The sequence below is a fragment of the Thunnus albacares genome, chromosome 6 (assembly GCF_914725855.1).
Source record: "Thunnus albacares chromosome 6, fThuAlb1.1, whole genome shotgun sequence".
NCBI lineage: Eukaryota > Metazoa > Chordata > Actinopteri > Scombriformes > Scombridae > Thunnus > Thunnus albacares.
In genome coordinates, this window is record NC_058111.1 from 16,295,838 (window position 1) to 16,314,900 (window position 19,063).

At 40.6% G+C, this 19,063-nt stretch overlaps 1 protein-coding gene across 1 annotated transcript; it reads left to right on the top strand.

Moving 5' to 3' along the window:
- The first annotated feature begins 7,317 nt into the window (after positions 1–7,317).
- rab4b (RAB4B, member RAS oncogene family) lies at positions 7,318–18,625 on the top strand. Its single transcript, XM_044354384.1, has 8 exons — positions 7,318–7,522; positions 10,886–10,966; positions 12,180–12,294; positions 12,510–12,572; positions 15,192–15,346; positions 15,512–15,607; positions 15,761–15,937; positions 16,042–18,625. The coding sequence occupies exons 1-7, from the start codon at positions 7,507–7,509 to the stop codon at positions 15,874–15,876; spliced, it is 642 nt and encodes a 213-aa protein (XP_044210319.1). The 5' UTR covers positions 7,318–7,506; the 3' UTR covers positions 15,877–15,937; positions 16,042–18,625.
- The last annotated feature ends 438 nt before the right edge of the window (positions 18,626–19,063 follow it).

Below are 19,063 nucleotides of genomic sequence, written 5' to 3' on the forward strand. Positions count from 1 at the left end.
TTTCTTTGGTGAGTAATTCCAACTTGAAATTATTCCAACTTTTTCAGACACAAAGAGGATGTGCCCTGACATCTCTTGATTTGTGGACACATGGGTGTTGTGGTCAGTGATGTCATCCATCACTGCTCCTGACATCATCCTTAGGGGGCGACTGTTTTCTCTCACTTGACACATTGCTGCAGGGCCGACCAAGGGCATGCATGAACTTGGGAGAGCACACAAATGAACCCCACGGCTTGGAGAGAGACTCCTGTTCGCATACTCACATTTGGATTTCATTACAGATAAGTTCCACTGACCTAGATTGTGGCTGTTATCCTAGGATTTATTATATCAACTTCAGTATGGGATTTGTTTTAGAAACGGGCCTTCTTTTACTGCTTCAGTGTATACCTGTTAAAGAATTCACTACATAATTATCCCTTCAGGCAGGGATTTGTGTAACATTTGCATTTACGTGTCACATATAGTAGGGAATCATAGAGTAAAAATACATAAGTTGTCTTTACATAACAAAGTGAGAGAGTGGGATATGGGAGAGATATGAGATTATATCTGTCTGAAAAGGATAAATTCTTAGGCTTTCTGACAGGTGTGAGAGGAAGGAGACGGCTATAGAGAGGTGTTGGGTATATATGTGTGCCTGGGGGAGGTATATGAGCTCGCTGTGACTCTGTGAGAACGTGAGAGATAACCTTGGAGATAGGAGAGTTAGTGGCAAAGAAAGCAATTCAAGGAAGGAAAAGGTAACATCAAAGACAGATTGAGTAACTAATAATTAGTGTGATGTTTTTAAGTTTGTTTTTGCTCTACGTACATAGATACCATATCCTGGAGTCAGAGAAGATAGGTAATGAGGATTTGTGAGCAGCAGGGATTTCCTCCCTCCTCTGCACACACACAAATACATACAATGTAACGGAAAGACCCTTTTCTTCCCAGCAAGCATTAAGCTTTGTGTATGTGCAGTCTGGCATGTTCCTGAAAGGTTTGATGTTTTCTGGAGGGGTCTTTTCAGTTAAGTGTGCGTTGAAAGATGAACTGACAGTCACATTTGCAGAATACCCCTGAATGAAGAAATATGAGTTTCTGTTATTTGGAGTGGGAGAGAAAACAAGCACTAACAGTCAGCTACAGAAAAGGGGAGATGTGGCACCTTTGGCTACCCTTTCACTTTTTATCCCTGAGGAGCTGCAAGACGATCTTCGCAGCAGTATGAATTCCACACACTGTGAATGACATTATGCAAAGATTCCTTAACAAGTTACATCCAGCAGGCATGCACTTGGATCAGATGATAAGATTTTCCATATGTCAATATGTGTCATAACATGAGGCGAAACACTGTGATTGGTTAATTTAATGGGGCCAAGAGAAGACAGGAACAGATCAGGGCATGTTACTAATTGAAATATCATGTGGTAATGTTTATTTCCTTATGATTTCAGCGATGGTGATTCCAAACTTTTACGCAACTGTGACTGATGCAATATTGATGTTAGCTGAGATTTGACTGAGCCTCTTTGGAGAATGCACAACAGGAACCTTTAGCAGTAACATGGTGAGTAGGACAAGGATTATGTGTCTTCCTTTAAGATGTACACTGCCATTAATTTTCCTCAATAACTTCTACAATGCTCTTTTTTACTTTCAGCTCTTATTTTGACATGAAAGCACGAGTTTTCTCCAGATAGTACGGAGTGAAAAGTTAGCAAATGCCACACTACTGCCGTCAGGCTGTAGATACAGGACTCTAAAGAGCTCACTTTGGCAGGATATATACATTCCAGACTCATCTGTGAGTGCGTGTGCAGGCACATGTGTATGTGTTGGGATACAGGCAGGGGAATGAATGTTATGTGTTTATGTGTATGGGTATGTTGCAGTGTGGTAACATGTATGTATGTTTCTGTGTGGAATATGTACAGGCTGTGAAAACAAATTTCCTGAGGGATAATAACGACTGTACAGTAGGAGTCAAAAGTTTGAACACACCTTCCCTTTCACTTGAATGAGAAAGTGTAAAGCAAATTTATTTTCCGTAATAAAAGGTTGAGGAAATGTTGAAGAGCAAATTAAAAAAAAAAGATTCCAGATATATTAAAACTATGGCCAGTTTTGAAGACAAGGATTAAGTCTAGTTTCAAACAGAACAGACAGACATTTTGACTTGTCATAGGAGGAACACAGGCGTTACTAATGATGTTAACAATGGCTTCTGTTCAGGTGTCCCAGTAAGCCATGACAGTGTGACAGTGACCCAGCATGCACAGTACCAGAACCTGAAACTGTAGCAGCCAAATGGTTCAGCCATCATTAGTTTTATTATTTACACGTGTGCTTCTCTTACAACGACATGTCAAAATGTCTTCTTTTAAAAAGGACTATTATTTTAGTCTAGGACGAGGCTTAATCCCTGTTTGGGAAACTGGCATTATGTGTTTACACCCACAGATGCAGAAACATTGGCTGTTGGTAGATTTGAATATGTTTCTTTTACTCATTTTACTTCGCAGTGAAAAAAACAAATCAGTTGTAGCTCAAAAACCTGCCTGCTCTTAACACCGGACCACAAACAACATTTGGCTGCCCTCCCCGCCTCCAGGCTGTGGCCTGACAGTGTGAAAAGCGGAAAGAGACCAGAGTTAGTGCTGTGGAAGTGAGGAGAGGTGAGTTTGAGCACTGATAGCAGAAGATGATTGAGTGTGGAAAGTATGGTTGATGCTGCTGGGGTTTAGATAGTGATCTGCCGCTGGAGAGGTCAGCAGGATTCTTTCTGCTAACACAGCTGGTCCTGTCCATGCTCTTAACCCTTGACCTCCACTAACAACATCTCTACTTTAACTAACCTAAGTCTTAATCACAAAAACAATATTGGTTAAAGAACCCAATAAACATATTTAATCTGCCCTTAATAGGGTGGACAAAATATAACTAACACCTCTCAATATAAATCCTCCAACATGGCTATAAAGTTGAATCAACACCTCTTTAAAACAATTTAATAAAAAACTGAACATTAGTTCCTCTTTACTTTGATCATTTTCTTATTTTACACTATATACATATATATCTGACATGTGTGTGACACATTGATCTTGTTTTGTTACTGTTTTATTTTTTATATGTTTGTAAAAATAATAGAAATATAATAGAAAAAACTGAACATTATAACCTTTGTTAATATGAAATTTGTTGTACGGCTGTTGTATTAGACTGCATTATTTTTAGTTAGGTGTACCTAATAAACTGAGAATTAGCTATACTTCAGAAAGGCATTTGTACTTTTTTGTTTTGCTGCAAAATCCTCTTAACTCTGTTATTTGCTGCAATATTCCTTCATACTTTTTCATTTAAGTGGTTAAAGTTATATCATTTTGGCTTCACTGTCACTTTGCCTGGGCAACACCTTGGTGTGACCCTGTGGTAAATGTGGACAAACTCTATTTGACTCTGACTAAATGGGTCATAAATCCTTGGTTCATTCAGGCAACTCATGTGGAATGGATTAACTATGTGAATACTAAGTACATAGCTGATATTTTGTGTCTAGGCTCTGACCTTGTCACTTCCTGCAAGCATACAACAAGCTTAGCACAGAGGAGATAGTGGGGGGGGCTAACATGATATTATGATATCCATGTTAGCCTAAGCAACAAGTACAGAGCTTGTCGAAGTGAAGTAGTGACCCCACAGACACAAGCTCCCAACAACACTGACAGAAAACTGCTTTCAGCTTGAATTGGAACAATTATTCTTCCTAAACACTGAGCTAAAGTGACATGGTCAACCCCTTAGCATCACACTGGGTTATGGAAGCAGTGGTATGAGATGCCTGCGTTGTTGCCGTTCTGGGTTTGCTTAGACCCTTGAACTCATTGACATTCTTCTGTTTCTTTGGTGCTTGGTCTCACCCCAGTGTCTCCTCATGTCTCCTACAGAGACAAATGAGCACTCAATATGTGCGAATATCTTAATGCTGCAGTTCAATCTGTAGTTGAAATCTACACCAACAATGTCATACATGTTGTAATGTCAATTATCTGATATACAGTCACTTAGTATAGACGTGTGCTGCATTCAATATTTATGAGATCTGAAAGATATGAATTTATGTTATTGTGTAACTGAGAAATTCTAAATGGCATTAGCAGTAGCTGTCTTCTTGTTTGTAAAAGCACAAGACGCATGTCTTTCCCTGCCTGGTGTAAACCAATAGGTCTGTAGGTCTCTGGTTCTGTTCTATTTTGGACCTGTCTGCTGTGGCCTTAAAAGAAGTTGGTTTTTAGTACGTAACCTTCACGTCAGAAAGACTTCTTATGAGGAGAACAGTAGACGTGACCACATGCTAGCCTTCCACCCTAAACCAAACTGAAACAAACATGTCCAGATTTGTCTGTCGTCAGAAATGTTTCATGTCCCTTTTTTTCCCTCTTTTAGCAGTGTCAGAACAGACAGGTGTTTAATCTGATCAGAATAATATTAATGATTTGAACAGCAGTCACACAAAATATGAAAAATAAAAACATGACACAATAAAACTATATTATAAAAATGATACTGGAATGATAAGATATCCGTCTTTTTTATGGTCTTGTTTTCATAGATAAAATGAAATGATTGTAGAGTAGACTGTTGTCTATTTATAGCTGACTCTAGGGCATCCACAGCAGCACATCTCTCTTGATAAAGATGAAAGAGCACTGAACTATGAATAGCTAAAAGGAACCTGATATGCCAGACCTTTCTTTTTTTATGTGTGACCCCCAGTATTACTTTAAAAGATGCTCTCTAATTATTATCCCGCATTTCTTGATTTCAAAGACTGCAGTTCTCCTTTGTTGACGTGTGGCTCCCACTCCTTTACTTACAGTAAATCAAATAGCCTGGGGTGTCTGTGCTAATGTGTAGCACTCTACTAGGGGTTTACTGATATGAGTAGTGCAGGGTGCAGTTCAGTAAGGTGGGGTAGAAACTGAAGTGGATGCCCTGGCTGGCAAACAAACAGTTGCACAAGAGCTACTGTGTAAAGTATGCACATAAATACACCCCCTCAGTCTGAATCAGAGCTGTACTATTTGTTCTCAACCCCAACTCACATGCAAGTCTGTCTGAATGCCCCATTCAGTTTTAGACAGTAGGTTTTGAGATTTTTTCAGTTTTTCTGTTTCTGCAGTCACAGTGCCTCTGTAGTTGATGCCTGTTAGCTGTAATAAAACTCTTCTGCCAAAAAGCCCTCACAGAATTCTCATTAATGCATTCACACCTCATGCCTATTTTTATAGCGCTGTGTGTCTTAATAGCCCTTACTTCATAGAATCCCTTTGTTTCTGTATATAAAACAGCAGGTCATCACAAATCCCTCTGTTTTACTGTATGACCAATGAGTCATGATGTGACAAACACCTTTATGTTTTACAGCGATGCCAGCCAACTGCAGAGCTCACCTGTCTTGAGAAGTGAACCGCTCAAATTATCCTCTGGAAAATGACTCATTGTTTGTTGTAAACATTGTGAATGTCACTTGGTTTATGTGGGGCTTCCCTTATATGATCATCATGAAAACATTTCTTTTGATCTTGGTTTGAAACTGTCTGCAAGGGGCATTAAAAGGGTCTGATTCTCCCCCCTCCTCCCTTCACGTGTATTTGTCTCATGCCTCTCTGAAAGTATGCGTGAGTCCATCAGTTCTACCTGCTGTTAGTCTAAACTGGCTGTTAGAGACACAATAGTCCAAGGTCAAAATCCCCCAAAAAACCCACACACAAGCCCAAACAAATATCTGCTCTGACGATGACACCTGCAACGGACAAGAGGACAAGAAAGAGAAGAGAAACAATGAGCAATGAGACACCCACAAAGGTAAGCAGGGCAACTAACGGAAGCAAAGGCCTCCCTCTATTCTTTCTGCCTGCCGCACACCTTTGAGGTCATCCTTTCTTGCAGCCCACCTTAGGAAAACATCCGTGCCCCCACACGACGCTGAGCCTTGTGTTTCCTTCTGTCTTTAATCTCAGTGAAAAGAGCTTTTAACAAGGCCGGGGAGGATGAGGGGATCTGCCAAAGCAGAACAAAGGCAGGGAGGAACTAGGAGAGATAGTAGCAGAGTGGAAGAGCTCTGTAATTTATCACCTGTTGCCCCTGGGCGGCCCTGCACTCCACGCCCCGGGCTCTGTGCGATTGTGTCTGTGTGTGTATGTGTATGCAGGTATGGAGAGGTGATGAATGAATAAGCAAAGAACAAGAAAACAGATATTCCTCATTCCTCTAAAACCTCAAAAGACATTGCTTTGAGCAATTATCTTCAGGGGAAAGTAGTCATCTGCTTGCCAAAGACACCACATTTATGCATAATTCTCTTTGCCACAGATTTTGTATTCATTCATTCATTCATTCATTCATTTTTGACAACGCACATTTATATTGTGATTACAATATAATTTAAAGAGAATATCTGATATATTTCCCCAAAATATGTAGCGGTACAAGCAGTGTGGCCAATAAATCAGTTTCCATCGCACATATCTTGAGTATAACAGTGCAAAAAAGAAAAGAAAAAGAAGTAAAATGATAAATACAAATGACCCAAAACTGTATATCATGTTATGTCACGTCATGTTGAGGCTTTAGGACTTGCAGACTGTACAACTGCTTTGACTACATCTCGCAGTCTCTAGAAAATTCAGTCCTCAAGTCACTTTATCTTTGTCTGCCACCTTGTGGCTTGCTGTTAGACGTACACTGCAGACATGTGATACTGTGTAAGTAAGGTTTAATTTTAGACTATAATATTAATTACCGATTCAACTAATTCTGACTAGACTAACATTGTGTTTTCTGAATAAAACTGTTTTAATTGATAATGAGAAATGCCGGTAATTAGACTTGAGTGGTAATGGTGCCTTCAAATTCTCTAAGTGGAGACTTTCTTTACATTACTAAAAACGACTTTTCGTGAATTTAGGTTAATTAACAATAAAACAAAATGGAAACTGTGGTATAATAGTCTTTTGTAATCTTTTGCTTTACTTAAAAATCCACGGGGACACAGTTTTGACAAACGGAAGGAAACAAATGCCAACTTAATAATAAATTGTCTAATTCCATCTAATTTTATTGTTGATCTTTGGGGGTATTAATGAGGTATACGATATAGACTCAGAATATGATATGTGTACAAACCAAATCTCATCAAATTCCTGTTACTCCAAAGAGACACCGGCTTATTTTCGACCATTTTATCGGGTTTGTGCCGTTGATCATGAATTAAAAATTCCAACATGGCCAACGATACGTGAAGGCAACACTAGATGACGAATTACGTAGCACGCAGCCGCTGTGTTTGGTTATGGTCGGAGCGAAGGTAGCTAGGAAGGGATCAAGGAAACCTCTAGCATCGTAGATAAATACACCAAAGAGGTGTGAACCCAGCGATCACAGCTGTCACAACACCGAGACAACAGTAAAAAAAGGTCCGACTGAGTCCTTAATACAGCGAGGGTCAACATGTCTGAGACATACGGTATGTTTGTGCGAGGCGGTGGACTAATTTCACGCTTGCTAGCTGTTACATACACTCAGCTCTGTGGTCTGATGTGACAGCAAGCTAAATGAGTAGCTTAGGTTAGCTGCTGGCTAACCTGCCACCTCATCATGTCTGATTGTTTTAATAGTGATAACTACTGTTTGCTGCTGACATTTCATATGAGTAAACCGCCGTAACTGATGTGCTTCATGTGTATTAATTGGCACATCTATCCTACGATGGCGGAGCGCAGTGCTTCCTGAAACGGTCAGTAACATCAGCAAATAACGTTAGATGGTGATTCATTTCCAGGTAAAAAAAAAAAAAAAAAGTTAGGACAAACTTCAGACACAGAGCTGCAGTAACATGTCGATACTTGAAGGACGTGTACACAGACGCTGAGGTAACCCGAGCTTGCTGAAAGTGAAGCAGATTGGGTGACCTTGCAAGCTGTAATAATGTTGCATGCAATCATAGGTGCTGTGTATTTTGACAGAAGTAACGTTAGCTATTTAGCTGCAAGGCCTAAATGAGGAAGTTGGGTAGCTGTGGCTAATCATCCCTCAGTTACCTGTCGAGCAGTTGCAAGAAAGGCGTGGTCTCCACCACATCCTCAATCCCTGTAGCTTCACCTCTGTACTGCAGACAGTCTAAACTAATGTTTATAAAAAAAACATAGTTTTACCTGTCTGCGAGCATTGGCATTATATGCGAAACCACTAGTGCTACTGACAGGAAGGTATTTCTATCCTGTATAAATTCATTTAACACGACTCTGTTTGATAGTAGGAGTTGCACAATAGGCCAGACACTGTAGACTGAGTTGTTTTGAAATGTCACACCATCAGTCTGTGCTGTTGCATCCCCCCCCTCCCCACCCCCCTCCATCTCTCTCACACACACATACTCTCTCCATCTGTTTCTACTTGTTCCCTGTATCCCTCATTCCTTGTATGAAACTTTATCCCAGTGGGCAGTATTTATGTAAAAGTGCCAGCGCTAATGGTAGCTGTAATAGCCTTTTATTGATTTCTGTCTCAGTCTCCTGTGCTGTCTCCTCTCCTGGAGGGCCAGTAGTCTGGCCAAAAAAAATATATATATATTACAGTAAGTACAATAAGTACATGGCCACAATAAATTTTCCCAGAATTTCATTACATTTTTCATTCTTTATGTTTTTGTTCCTTCAATAGTTTATTGTATAGTTATAGAATTTTTTTTCTAAAAATCAAATATTATTATCTGATAGATTTTACCCACTAATGTATTAGAAGTCATTTTTCAGAGTGATTCTGAAGTAAAGCTCTACATGGATACTACTTTGATAAAACAAAGAATGTTTTTTAGCATTTGTTTGGTGTTATTGTTTAGTCTGTAAAATGTCAGAAAACGGTAGTTGATGTTGTTTTGATCAACAGTCCAAAACCGTGAATATTAAATTTATTGGGATATAAAACAGAAAATAAGAAAATCCTCACATTTGAGAAGCTGGAACCAGAGGATGTTTTGTGTTTTTGCTTCAGAAGTTACTGAAACAATTACTTAGTCATCGAAATTGTTGGCAATTAGTCATTTCAGCTCTATTAACATCATTTAACATCATCTTGCGTATAAAAAATAGTATGTTGTGTTGCTTTGCATTAACTTTAACCATTAGTACACATGACATTTTGTATCATATTTTATTACTAGTGAAATTAAATCTAATATCTCCAATATCCATATTTGCCTTCTGTCTTGGGCTGCATTCATGGATGAAACAGATGCATATGCAATCAAGTGCCCTGTGCACCAGACATAAACCTTAGGTAGATCTGGGCCTGATTGTGTTAAATGTTGTCACAGTGTAAGTGAATGCACATACCACTGATAGTCTGTCTCCCTCAGGGGTTATTTAATATTGATGTGTAAAAGAACACAATAGCCTGAAAGGCTGCCATTGAGGAGGGCAGCGCTGCACTCTTCTCTCCATATTGCTTTGACATATTGACAGCTTGATTGTTGTATGCAGATCTCACAGGGGAATATGTGATGCCTGTGAAGACGCCAAAAAGCTGAGGCAAGCTTTTAAAACAGAGCTGTTAGCTTTTGATCCTGTCAGTTTTGCTGTCACGGCCATTGACGACGCGTGTTTGAGATGTTACACTGACTGCTGTTGCAGAAGAAAACTCAAAGTGCGTGTTGGCACCTTCGCTTTGCTGCCGCCACTCTGTTACCATGTATTCGACCTCTAGCTCGTGTTGCTTGAGAAAACACCTGCTTCAACAAACAAAGGTGCACTATAAACTGTGCTGGCAGCGTGTGTGTGTGTGTGTGTATGTGTGTGTGATAGCAGATGAAGGTGGCCTCAAGAGCACCAGCATAATAAGTTTAAATGTCACACAGGAACAAAAGATCAATCTCATCCGCTCTCCCTTTTTTCCTAAACAACTGCCTCTTCTGTTGACCTTGTGTGGAGCTGAATATTCACAGGATGTTCACCTGGCTGCTAATCTCAACAGTAGTCACTAATCATTTGCTAGGCCAGCACCCCTGCCTGCAGAGCCAGCGCTTAAACTTAAACCGAAAATTGCTTACTGTCCTTAAACTCCAACTGAAGCAGGCTCTCTAGAGGAAAGGTGTAGTTTGCAATCAGTATTTTCTTAAACACACCACCACTCTCGGATTTCCTGTTATTCTTTTACTACCTCTCTGTGCATTACTCACTAACACAGACTCAACTTATGTGTCTCCCACCCATACTTTTCATCTCCTCAATCATTACATTGTTTAATATCTCATGGATCTAGTCGGAAGTGCGGCATAGCCTACGTATGTAAATGCCTCTTGCCCTATCTTTAGTCACAGCACACAAAGACTGTCTTCACTTTGGATGGCCTTGCATGTCAGGGGCCTTAGTCATTTGGGCTCTGGATCATCTGTGTGGGATGGGTTGTACTCTCCGGAGCAAGGGCCCACTCTTCACAACAAAAACAACATCTGTACAACCAGCTGGCTGTGGTCATTGAATCCCTGTGCAAGTCAGTTACCCCTAAGCCATGTTTAATAACTCTAATACCTTGGCTTTGCTCTAATGACATGTATTATTAAGTGCTTCTTCAAGGTTTCAAACACGGTCATTCTCCACCTCAGACAAACAAGCAATTAAATTAGAATCGTAAGCAGCATGTTATACTGATTGCATGCAATGCCAGGTGATTAGAAGGCTAATTTGGGGTTGTTGGACACTGTGAAAGTAGTAGCTCAATGGGATTAAAAGGATTGTCTCTGAGGATGGAAGAGCACAGAGCAGCAGGTTTAGATTCATTCCTGACATTGGTGGTGTTGCATTGATCGCTACCTCCTCTCTTCTGCTTTCAGACTTCCTGTTTAAGTTCCTGGTGATCGGCAGTGCCGGGACGGGGAAATCCTGCCTCCTCCACCAGTTCATTGAGAACAAGTGTAAGTTCTCCTTCATTAAAGCCCATTAGTCACGCCGGGGATCTATTACAGTAAATATGTAATTGTATTGTTACACAGACACAGAAATTGAAACGGCCATGTAATTAGTCATGTTGATTTCATAAGTCGTTTCATGCCGTGCACAGTCAAGAGGTGACAGAGAAGTCGCAAAACAGTCACTCTCACTCTCTGCTGTGAGGTTGCACTCACAGTTCCTCCTGAGAAAGTCATTCTTTCACAAAGGAGCAGAATAGTTTCGCGTCTGCCCAGATTCCTAACGTTAACAGACAAACATAAGGCATGACGCCACGATTCACTGGTTCAGACTGTTCCGGACATGCAAGACCTAAAAATAAAATACTTTTCAGGATGCAGAGATGAAAATTTATCAAGCTGCACAGTTAATCCTCCGTGGTGGTTTGTACTTTCCATCCACGCCCATATACATACACAGCTTTCAGTATGAGCAGTGAAGCGCATCAGTACAATCCAACAACACTGTCACATTGAGTCAAAACAACACCTCTTTAAAACAGTGTCAACAAACATTACAAGTGTCATAGAGGTAGACTTTGTGGCAGACCTGTTGTACTGGATTGTATTAAATTATACACAGAACCCTTGAAATTAGGTGTTTTGTATAAGATTGGTGGGTGGCTTATAACTAAAACTTTTTTTTTTTCGTTCCTGCAGGTAGTCTAAATAAATAATCAGTGTGATCTATGCAAGTAGTGGTCTAAAAATCCACTAAAATCACAAAAAACTCAGGCATACACACAACCACTAACACACACATAGATTAATTTAATTAAAGACGTGTTAGGTCCCTGTGCTGTCAGCAGAGAGAGAAAGGGAGGGCAGGTTGACAGTGTTAATCTCCTGGATTCCCTCTGGTCCTCTGATGTGGATATGAGCCGTTTGAAGATAACAGCTCATGTCTATTCAACAAGCACAACACACCAACATATTATAGATTTAAACTGAGATTCTTGGAGCAGAGTTGAAAGTGTCGTCTCCATTATACCGGTGCACACGTAGGTTAAATGGAAAGACTTTACTCTTAGTGCCACTTTTGTTCAGAGTGTTGCAAAGAAAGAATACATAAGTGCATTTTTACAAGACCAGCACCAAAGTTACTGTTCTGCTCTGCTAATAGCTCACTTTCTCTGCATTTTTTCACTCTCTTTTCTCTTTCTCTGTGCTCTTGCTGCAGTCAAACAGGACTCCAACCACACCATAGGCGTGGAGTTTGGCTCCAGAGTGGTCAATGTTGGTGGGAAGACGGTCAAACTGCAGATCTGGGACACTGCTGGACAGGAGCGATTCCGGTAATGTTCTCCAATATTTCCTGCTTAGAAACAAAGTTTTTGAAAATACGAAGTTACTGTGAATTGCTGAACACACATGCTTCACAGTGCAACCACAACTTATACCGCTGAGCAGCACCATTGGAGTAGATAAGTGCTGAACTATAAGGCACCTTGATGATGATAGTAATTCTGAATTCAGTATTTTAACTAAGATGTCTGCGTTCCATCCACAGTTCTGTGACACGGAGCTACTACCGAGGAGCAGCAGGAGCGCTCCTTGTCTATGATATTACCAGGTAAAACAATCACTGCATTCTTCTAATTTTATATACTCCCCATTGTGGGATACACAAGCATGCTATCCACATTTTCTGCCAGTGTAGGAAAGCATTCAATGTTCTATAGACGTCCATTCTCAGTGCATGTGTATTGGAGGCTTCAAGTTTCCACATTACACTTGAGAAAGTTGCCTCTTTGACCAGGATCGGCTTCCGAACTAGTCGTGATGTCACGAATCATGCTCTTTGGTACATGTCTTTAAACTCAGATTTAAGGTGAGCTCAGAGAAACTTTCTTTCTTCAGCAGACGAAAGTGAAAACATCCTTCTATTGTCAAACTCTGCACATACATCATTCTGCACAGTGAAGGTCAAACATCCAACTGAAGGAACAAGACGAAAAACAAATATTTGACAAGAGGTGGACTTTAACTTTTCCACAGGCACCTTGGGACAGCTGACGTTTACTAAAGATAGCGTCCAAAACAACTTCACATAGTGTTATAAGTTAGCATACACGTTGTACTGTCTATTTAGCCTTGTGCTTCACAATGCTGAAACAACAGCAGCAACCTGGCTCCGGTGGGAGAAAAGCATCTAACGGCACCACAGGCCCGCTGTGTCTTCCCTTCTAGGTAATAGATCGGCCTAGATCTGCCCCATTGTCACCGATACCCAATCTAGCTACTTTAGTCAGTATCGTACCAGATATCCGATATTAGTATGCATCCCTACCAGGAACACAGAAAACAAGGTTTTTTGCCTAAGTAGTAATCACACTGAGTAAACTTAGTGGCCTCAACAAAATTTTACAAAAATGTAGCTTGTAATCATTTTTCTCCTCTCTCTCAGTTTTTTAACTTTAATTTACACACTTTATTTTTATGAGTGGTGTAAATAAATAGTGTCCATACCACCTCAAGAAATTGTGCAATTTAATGACTATGTACCAGGACATACGGCGATGTGAAAACCAGAACCCACTCACAGGCTTCTGTTCCATAAGCTATGGGTTACAATAGAGAGGTTGTGAAATCAAGATGGAGTGAATTCAGTAATGCAGAGTGACAGGAGTGTAATACAGTTTGTGTTTGTGAGAATGTATGGGGTTTTGTGGAGCAGGGAAGTGGAGCGCAGACTGGCAGGAGCTGTAATATAGTGGCATCCTCTGGCAGGCAGCAGTCTGGGGAAAGCAGAAGTCCATCACAGAAAGTGTCACTTGAGGAAAAAACAGGGAGAGCGAAGGGAGAAAACTGCACAGGGAGGAACTAAGAGGAGGAGGAGATGGGGGAAAACAAGAGCAAGTGGGAGATGGAGACATTTTATCACTTTTTACAGGTGAAAAGGTTAGCAGGAAGATGGACAGGAAAGTAGATGAAGGAGTGAAAGAGTTTGTGATTTAGATGGTGACTGAACAGCCTGGGTCCCATCAGCATGTGAATAAGGGATGATGTCATCCTTTAGCCGTTTGTGAGTACAGCTGTTAAACATAATTTTCTGCTGACCCGCACCCACACCCTCATGCTACCATGGACACCAGGGTCCTGTCTCCACGGTGACCGGTGGCTTCAACCCAGAGAAGGTTCCATGAAAGTTCCCTCTGTGACTCAGTCTCTATCTGTCTAACCTTTAGACCAGCTGGGTTGTGAATAAAGTTGGGTTGAGTTGAGTTAAAGTTTCAAAACATGTACTTTTGTTTGTTGCAAAACTGTTGCTTTGTAACGACATGCACAAAGACGGTATAAATTATTACCCCACCAAGAGATAGGCTATAAAGTTTCAAAATTTTATTTGATTGGCTAATTCAAGTTAACTGACACTAACTTTAATGTCCCTTGAAGACACAGTAATTATGATATATCTGAAATATTTCTGATCTCACACTCTTGCAGATAGTATTTTTTCCTTGGATGGGAACAATCTCTGGCTATTAAGCTAGTAAGCAAGCGTTTATGTTAAGGTGTTTCAGGTGTTAAGATGAAGGAGGAGGCCACTATTTGAGGAAGAAAAATAAAAATCCATTTTAAAGGATTCAGTAACTATTGTTTAAAGATCCCCTCCAGACATTTTTGTGACATATAAAATTACCAAGTTGAACATTGTTAAAATTACATCTCCTCCTTCTCACTCATTAAAAAAACCCAGAATCTATGATTTGTGATGTCACAAATAATGCTTGTAGGTACACGCCTTAAACTCAGATTATCGGTGAGCACAGAGAAACTTTCCTCCTTCAGTAGATGAATGTGAAAACAGCCTTCTAGTGTCAAACTCTGCACAGTGAGGGTAAAAACATCTAAGTAAAACAACAACAGGCGAAACACATCTTTGAGTGGAGGGCGGCTTTAATAATTTAATTTAATAAACAGAAATGGGAGTGCATTCTTTACCACACAAAGTCCTGTAAACGGACACCGATAGCATATGTGCATGTGGTTCCATATATACTTATACTTACAGGTGGACATGTTTACAGGTGTAGTCAATGTGTATGTCATGTGAATCCTGACGACTATGGACATGATCAACATTTGAACTTAACATGCTACAGGGTGACGCTTTACCCCAACTATACAACAAACTTGAATGTGTCCTCTCATCCCACTATGTGTTCATCTGTCCCGTCCTGTCTTACAGCCGAGAGACATATAACGCCCTGACCAACTGGCTGACAGATGCACGAACACTGGCGAGCCCAAACATTGTTATCATCCTGTGCGGCAACAAGAAGGACCTGGACGCAGACAGAGAGGTGACCTTCCTGGAGGCCTCGCGCTTCGCTCAGGAGAATGGTAACTGATGTTAAATCCACATTATCTCACATGTCAAGTCTGCATCTCTACTTCTTACTTCTTCCACTTGCTTGCCATTATTTATGCTTCCTTATCTTATCTTTTGTTTCTCCTTTTTTTTCTTCCACCTTGAATGTGTGTTTTTTTTTTTTTCTGCATACGTAGAGCTGATGTTCCTGGAGACCAGTGCTCTGACGGGGGAGAATGTGGAGGAGGGTTTCCTGAAGTGCGCTCGCACCATCCTCAACAAGATCGATTCAGGTAACACCTAATCATTTGTTTGTTGAAGAGGTGTCTCTGACTTGGGTGTTTCTGTGAGAGTGAAGCCCTGTGGATCTTCCTGTACGGCTGCATGACAGTGTGTAGCGTATTTGTCTTCATCTGTGACATTTGTCGTTTTGGTTCATTTCAAAGGAGAGTTGGACCCTGAGAGGATGGGTTCAGGTATCCAGTATGGAGATGCTTCGTTGAGGCAGCTGCGACAGCCGAGAGGCAACACCACACAGAATAAACAGCAGTGTAATTGCTAGGGATCGGGGCCCCACCCTCACCTCAGCATACAGGCCCACACAGAGAGGATGTCCCCTACAGGTCAGTGGCAATGCTATCATTTATCTTTATCTGGAATCTCCCAATATTTTTTTTTATTTTACTTGTTATAATACTTCTACTTCTCGTCTCCTTCCACATCTCAGCTCCAGGTGTTTTTTGGTGTGTGGTGCCCTTCTCTCTGCAGTCTCACACACCTTGGATCACCTGGATGAGTGGTCACGGAGATCACTGCAATCCCTGACCCCTGACCTCTGGCAAGAGTCTCTATTTCTTGCCTGAGGAGGTCAGCTTTGCCCCTGCGTCTGGACAGGGAAACCCCTCAGTGTGAACACACTGGGATCATAAAGAAGCTGAAAAACGGTTTCTCAGTTGCTTACCAGACAAGGACAAGTCAAGGGTTGTGTGTATGGGCTGCCCCACTGTTGTTTTTATCTCTGTGCTTTTCTTTCTGGTTTTAGTAACATGCTTTCTACTTTTGCACATCTTTGGTTGTAAATTATTATTGTTAAACTGTTCTGCATATATTCATAATTCAACCTGTCCAGATATGATTCATGAATAGCTTGGTCAGCTTTTTTTGAGTTGAAACATTGATATTTTGCTTTTTATTAACCATTTGTTTGAGTCCTTATTTGCACTCAGTTTTCCTCTTTATAACTTCAGTCTGTCATTGATAGTGACTAAGTGATAAACCATCTAAACGTGTCCTCTGATGAGTAAAGTGAAGTCAACATGCACAGAGTTTGGTTTATAATTACTGTATATAAATATAAACCAGATATAGTGTGAATCTTTTATAGGGTTTCTGCATTTGTTGTCCAGTAGTTTTTCTCAGAACTGATCCAAATTGAAGCAGCTAACTGGTGGCATAAAGTGCATTTTTGAAGTAATACAGATCCAAATGTAGAGCTCGAGGCTTTTACTAACTCTAGAGTGCGTGTTACATTGAGTCTGTTGAATTTTTGCTTTGCGTTAAAATGCACTATTATGCTGTAGAGTATTGGCCATAGTGAAATACTCAATATTGTGAATTTTTAGCACTCCCATCACCGTGTCCCCAAAGGGAATGGTCCAGTCACTCCACTTTCCACAAAATGAGCTTGGGGTTAGGTTAAAAGCACAAAAAAGAGATATTTTCCTCTTTATTTTACTCCAATGGGTCCCAAAGTCCGTAGATTTCCATGATCAGATTTAGCCCATGTTGAAATCCCTGCATCTCTGGTCTCATTACAGTAGAAGGTTAAGAAAGGGTCATCAATTCTTTGCAAAACTAACAATGTCTTTGACTCCTCCTGCTGGGCTTTTTTCTCCATTTTCTTGACCTCCCTTTAATTCATGCTGGTCCTCATGCACATACTGTACAAGGGACGTCACAGGAAACCACAGTTGGTTTTGCCTCAGTGCCATGTTTGGGGAAAAGTTCCTGCCGCCCACCCAGTTCCCTCATAGAGGCTTGACACAGTTTAATCGTGCAAAGTTGTACGCGAGCCTTGATTAAAGTCAGGATTCTGTTTTTAACCCTGCAAGTAGTTTTTACTTCTCCTTTGTTTAGCACAGAAGCAGCTGTCTGCTCTGATACATAGTGAGTTTGCAGAGCTGACCCAGATGTTTTCTCCTTAGATCAGACCCTGTGTTGCCCCAGAGAGTAGGGAATTTCCACTGAAACATGCTTTCCTCCTTCCACGTAACACTTGACAGTAAGGTCTGTGGTGGTGCTGGAAGAGAATGCGAGATAATAACTTTAAAAACTTCCCAAACTCTTGCCCTACTGTTGAGTCAAATGCACTGCTTCTGTCTGAACCACTGAGAGCAGGTCAAACCGACCCAGCCAAGAGGAGATCAAAAACAAACTGCCTACAAAAAACCTATTTCTCATGTCTTCTCCTCATGTGTTAGCATATTTCCTCTCAGACAAACCATATGAGTTTCAGCTCAATTGAGCCAGCACACCTACAGGAGGAAGAAGGTGAATGGTGCAAACAGGATATAGGACATATAAGATATCAAGAGACAGATGGTCAAAAACATTTTCACAAAATCTTGGCATTGTGTGATAGTTTGTCTCCTTCTGCAAGTGCACTTTTACTTTTTTTTTTTTTTTGTTCTGTTTATATGCTGTAACTACAGAATTGTACATTTTATTTTACTTGAACTGTATACTGTAATAAAGATTTTAATTGTAGATGTTATCATCATTTCTTACTAAATAACAACTGAGATCTTAATTTGATTCCCTTGTTTGTTGCTGTCAGGAGGCACAACTTGAGTGAGAACTCCTGCTGTCTGAGGTTTAATTTGTTTATTACGCGCTGCTGACGTGGAGGTAATGATGAGAGGATGTTGACTTCCTGTAGCTGTAGGAGGCCATCAGTAGCAACTCTGATCACTCATATTCACAAGTTGTTGCAGACATGGCACAGCCTCTTTATCTTTACTGTTGATCTGTACGTATTATCTGTACAGTTCATAATAAGAGCTCATAAAAAAAGCCATATAAGGATTATTTTCTGACTTCAACCTGTATGGATTCAGTCATATCATGAACGCAGTCCAACTCAGTTGTTTCTTAGTAACTAATGTTATATAATCCATTGAAATACTACTGTACATCTCAAGTAACCTATGCTGTAAATAAGATTTGTCTATTGTCCATTGAGGGTGAGTGTTGCTCATTGATTGTAATGATTATGCAATTCCCAGTAAACTTGCTTGGTTTTTCAGTTAAAATCTTTCACCTGTCTCCTGGATGTTAATGAATCTGTGCTCAGGTTGTAGCCCGCAAGAGTTACAGCACACCAGATTCTTGAATATTAGTGTACTGTAACTGCCTTTCCTGTATTCACAAACGTGAGCAACGAGTTAGTGCACATTCAATTGATAGCCAGCTGAATAGGCGAGCCGTGAAATCTAACAATAGAATCCATGTCCATGATTCATTTGGCTCATCCGCCATTCTTCAGTCAAATCGTTTCTCTGAGGCAGTCTGGGTGAGGTTAGGATATCAAGAGGACTCAGGAGTAAATGCCCTTCATGTCCAATTGTCTGGATTTATGCTCCTGGGTCGATGGAGCAACGGCTAGAGTGGTTTAATGTAGCTGATGTGGATATATTGACTGATTTATTGATCCTAGACAGGCTGTCAGTATGACCTCATAACCAAATAGC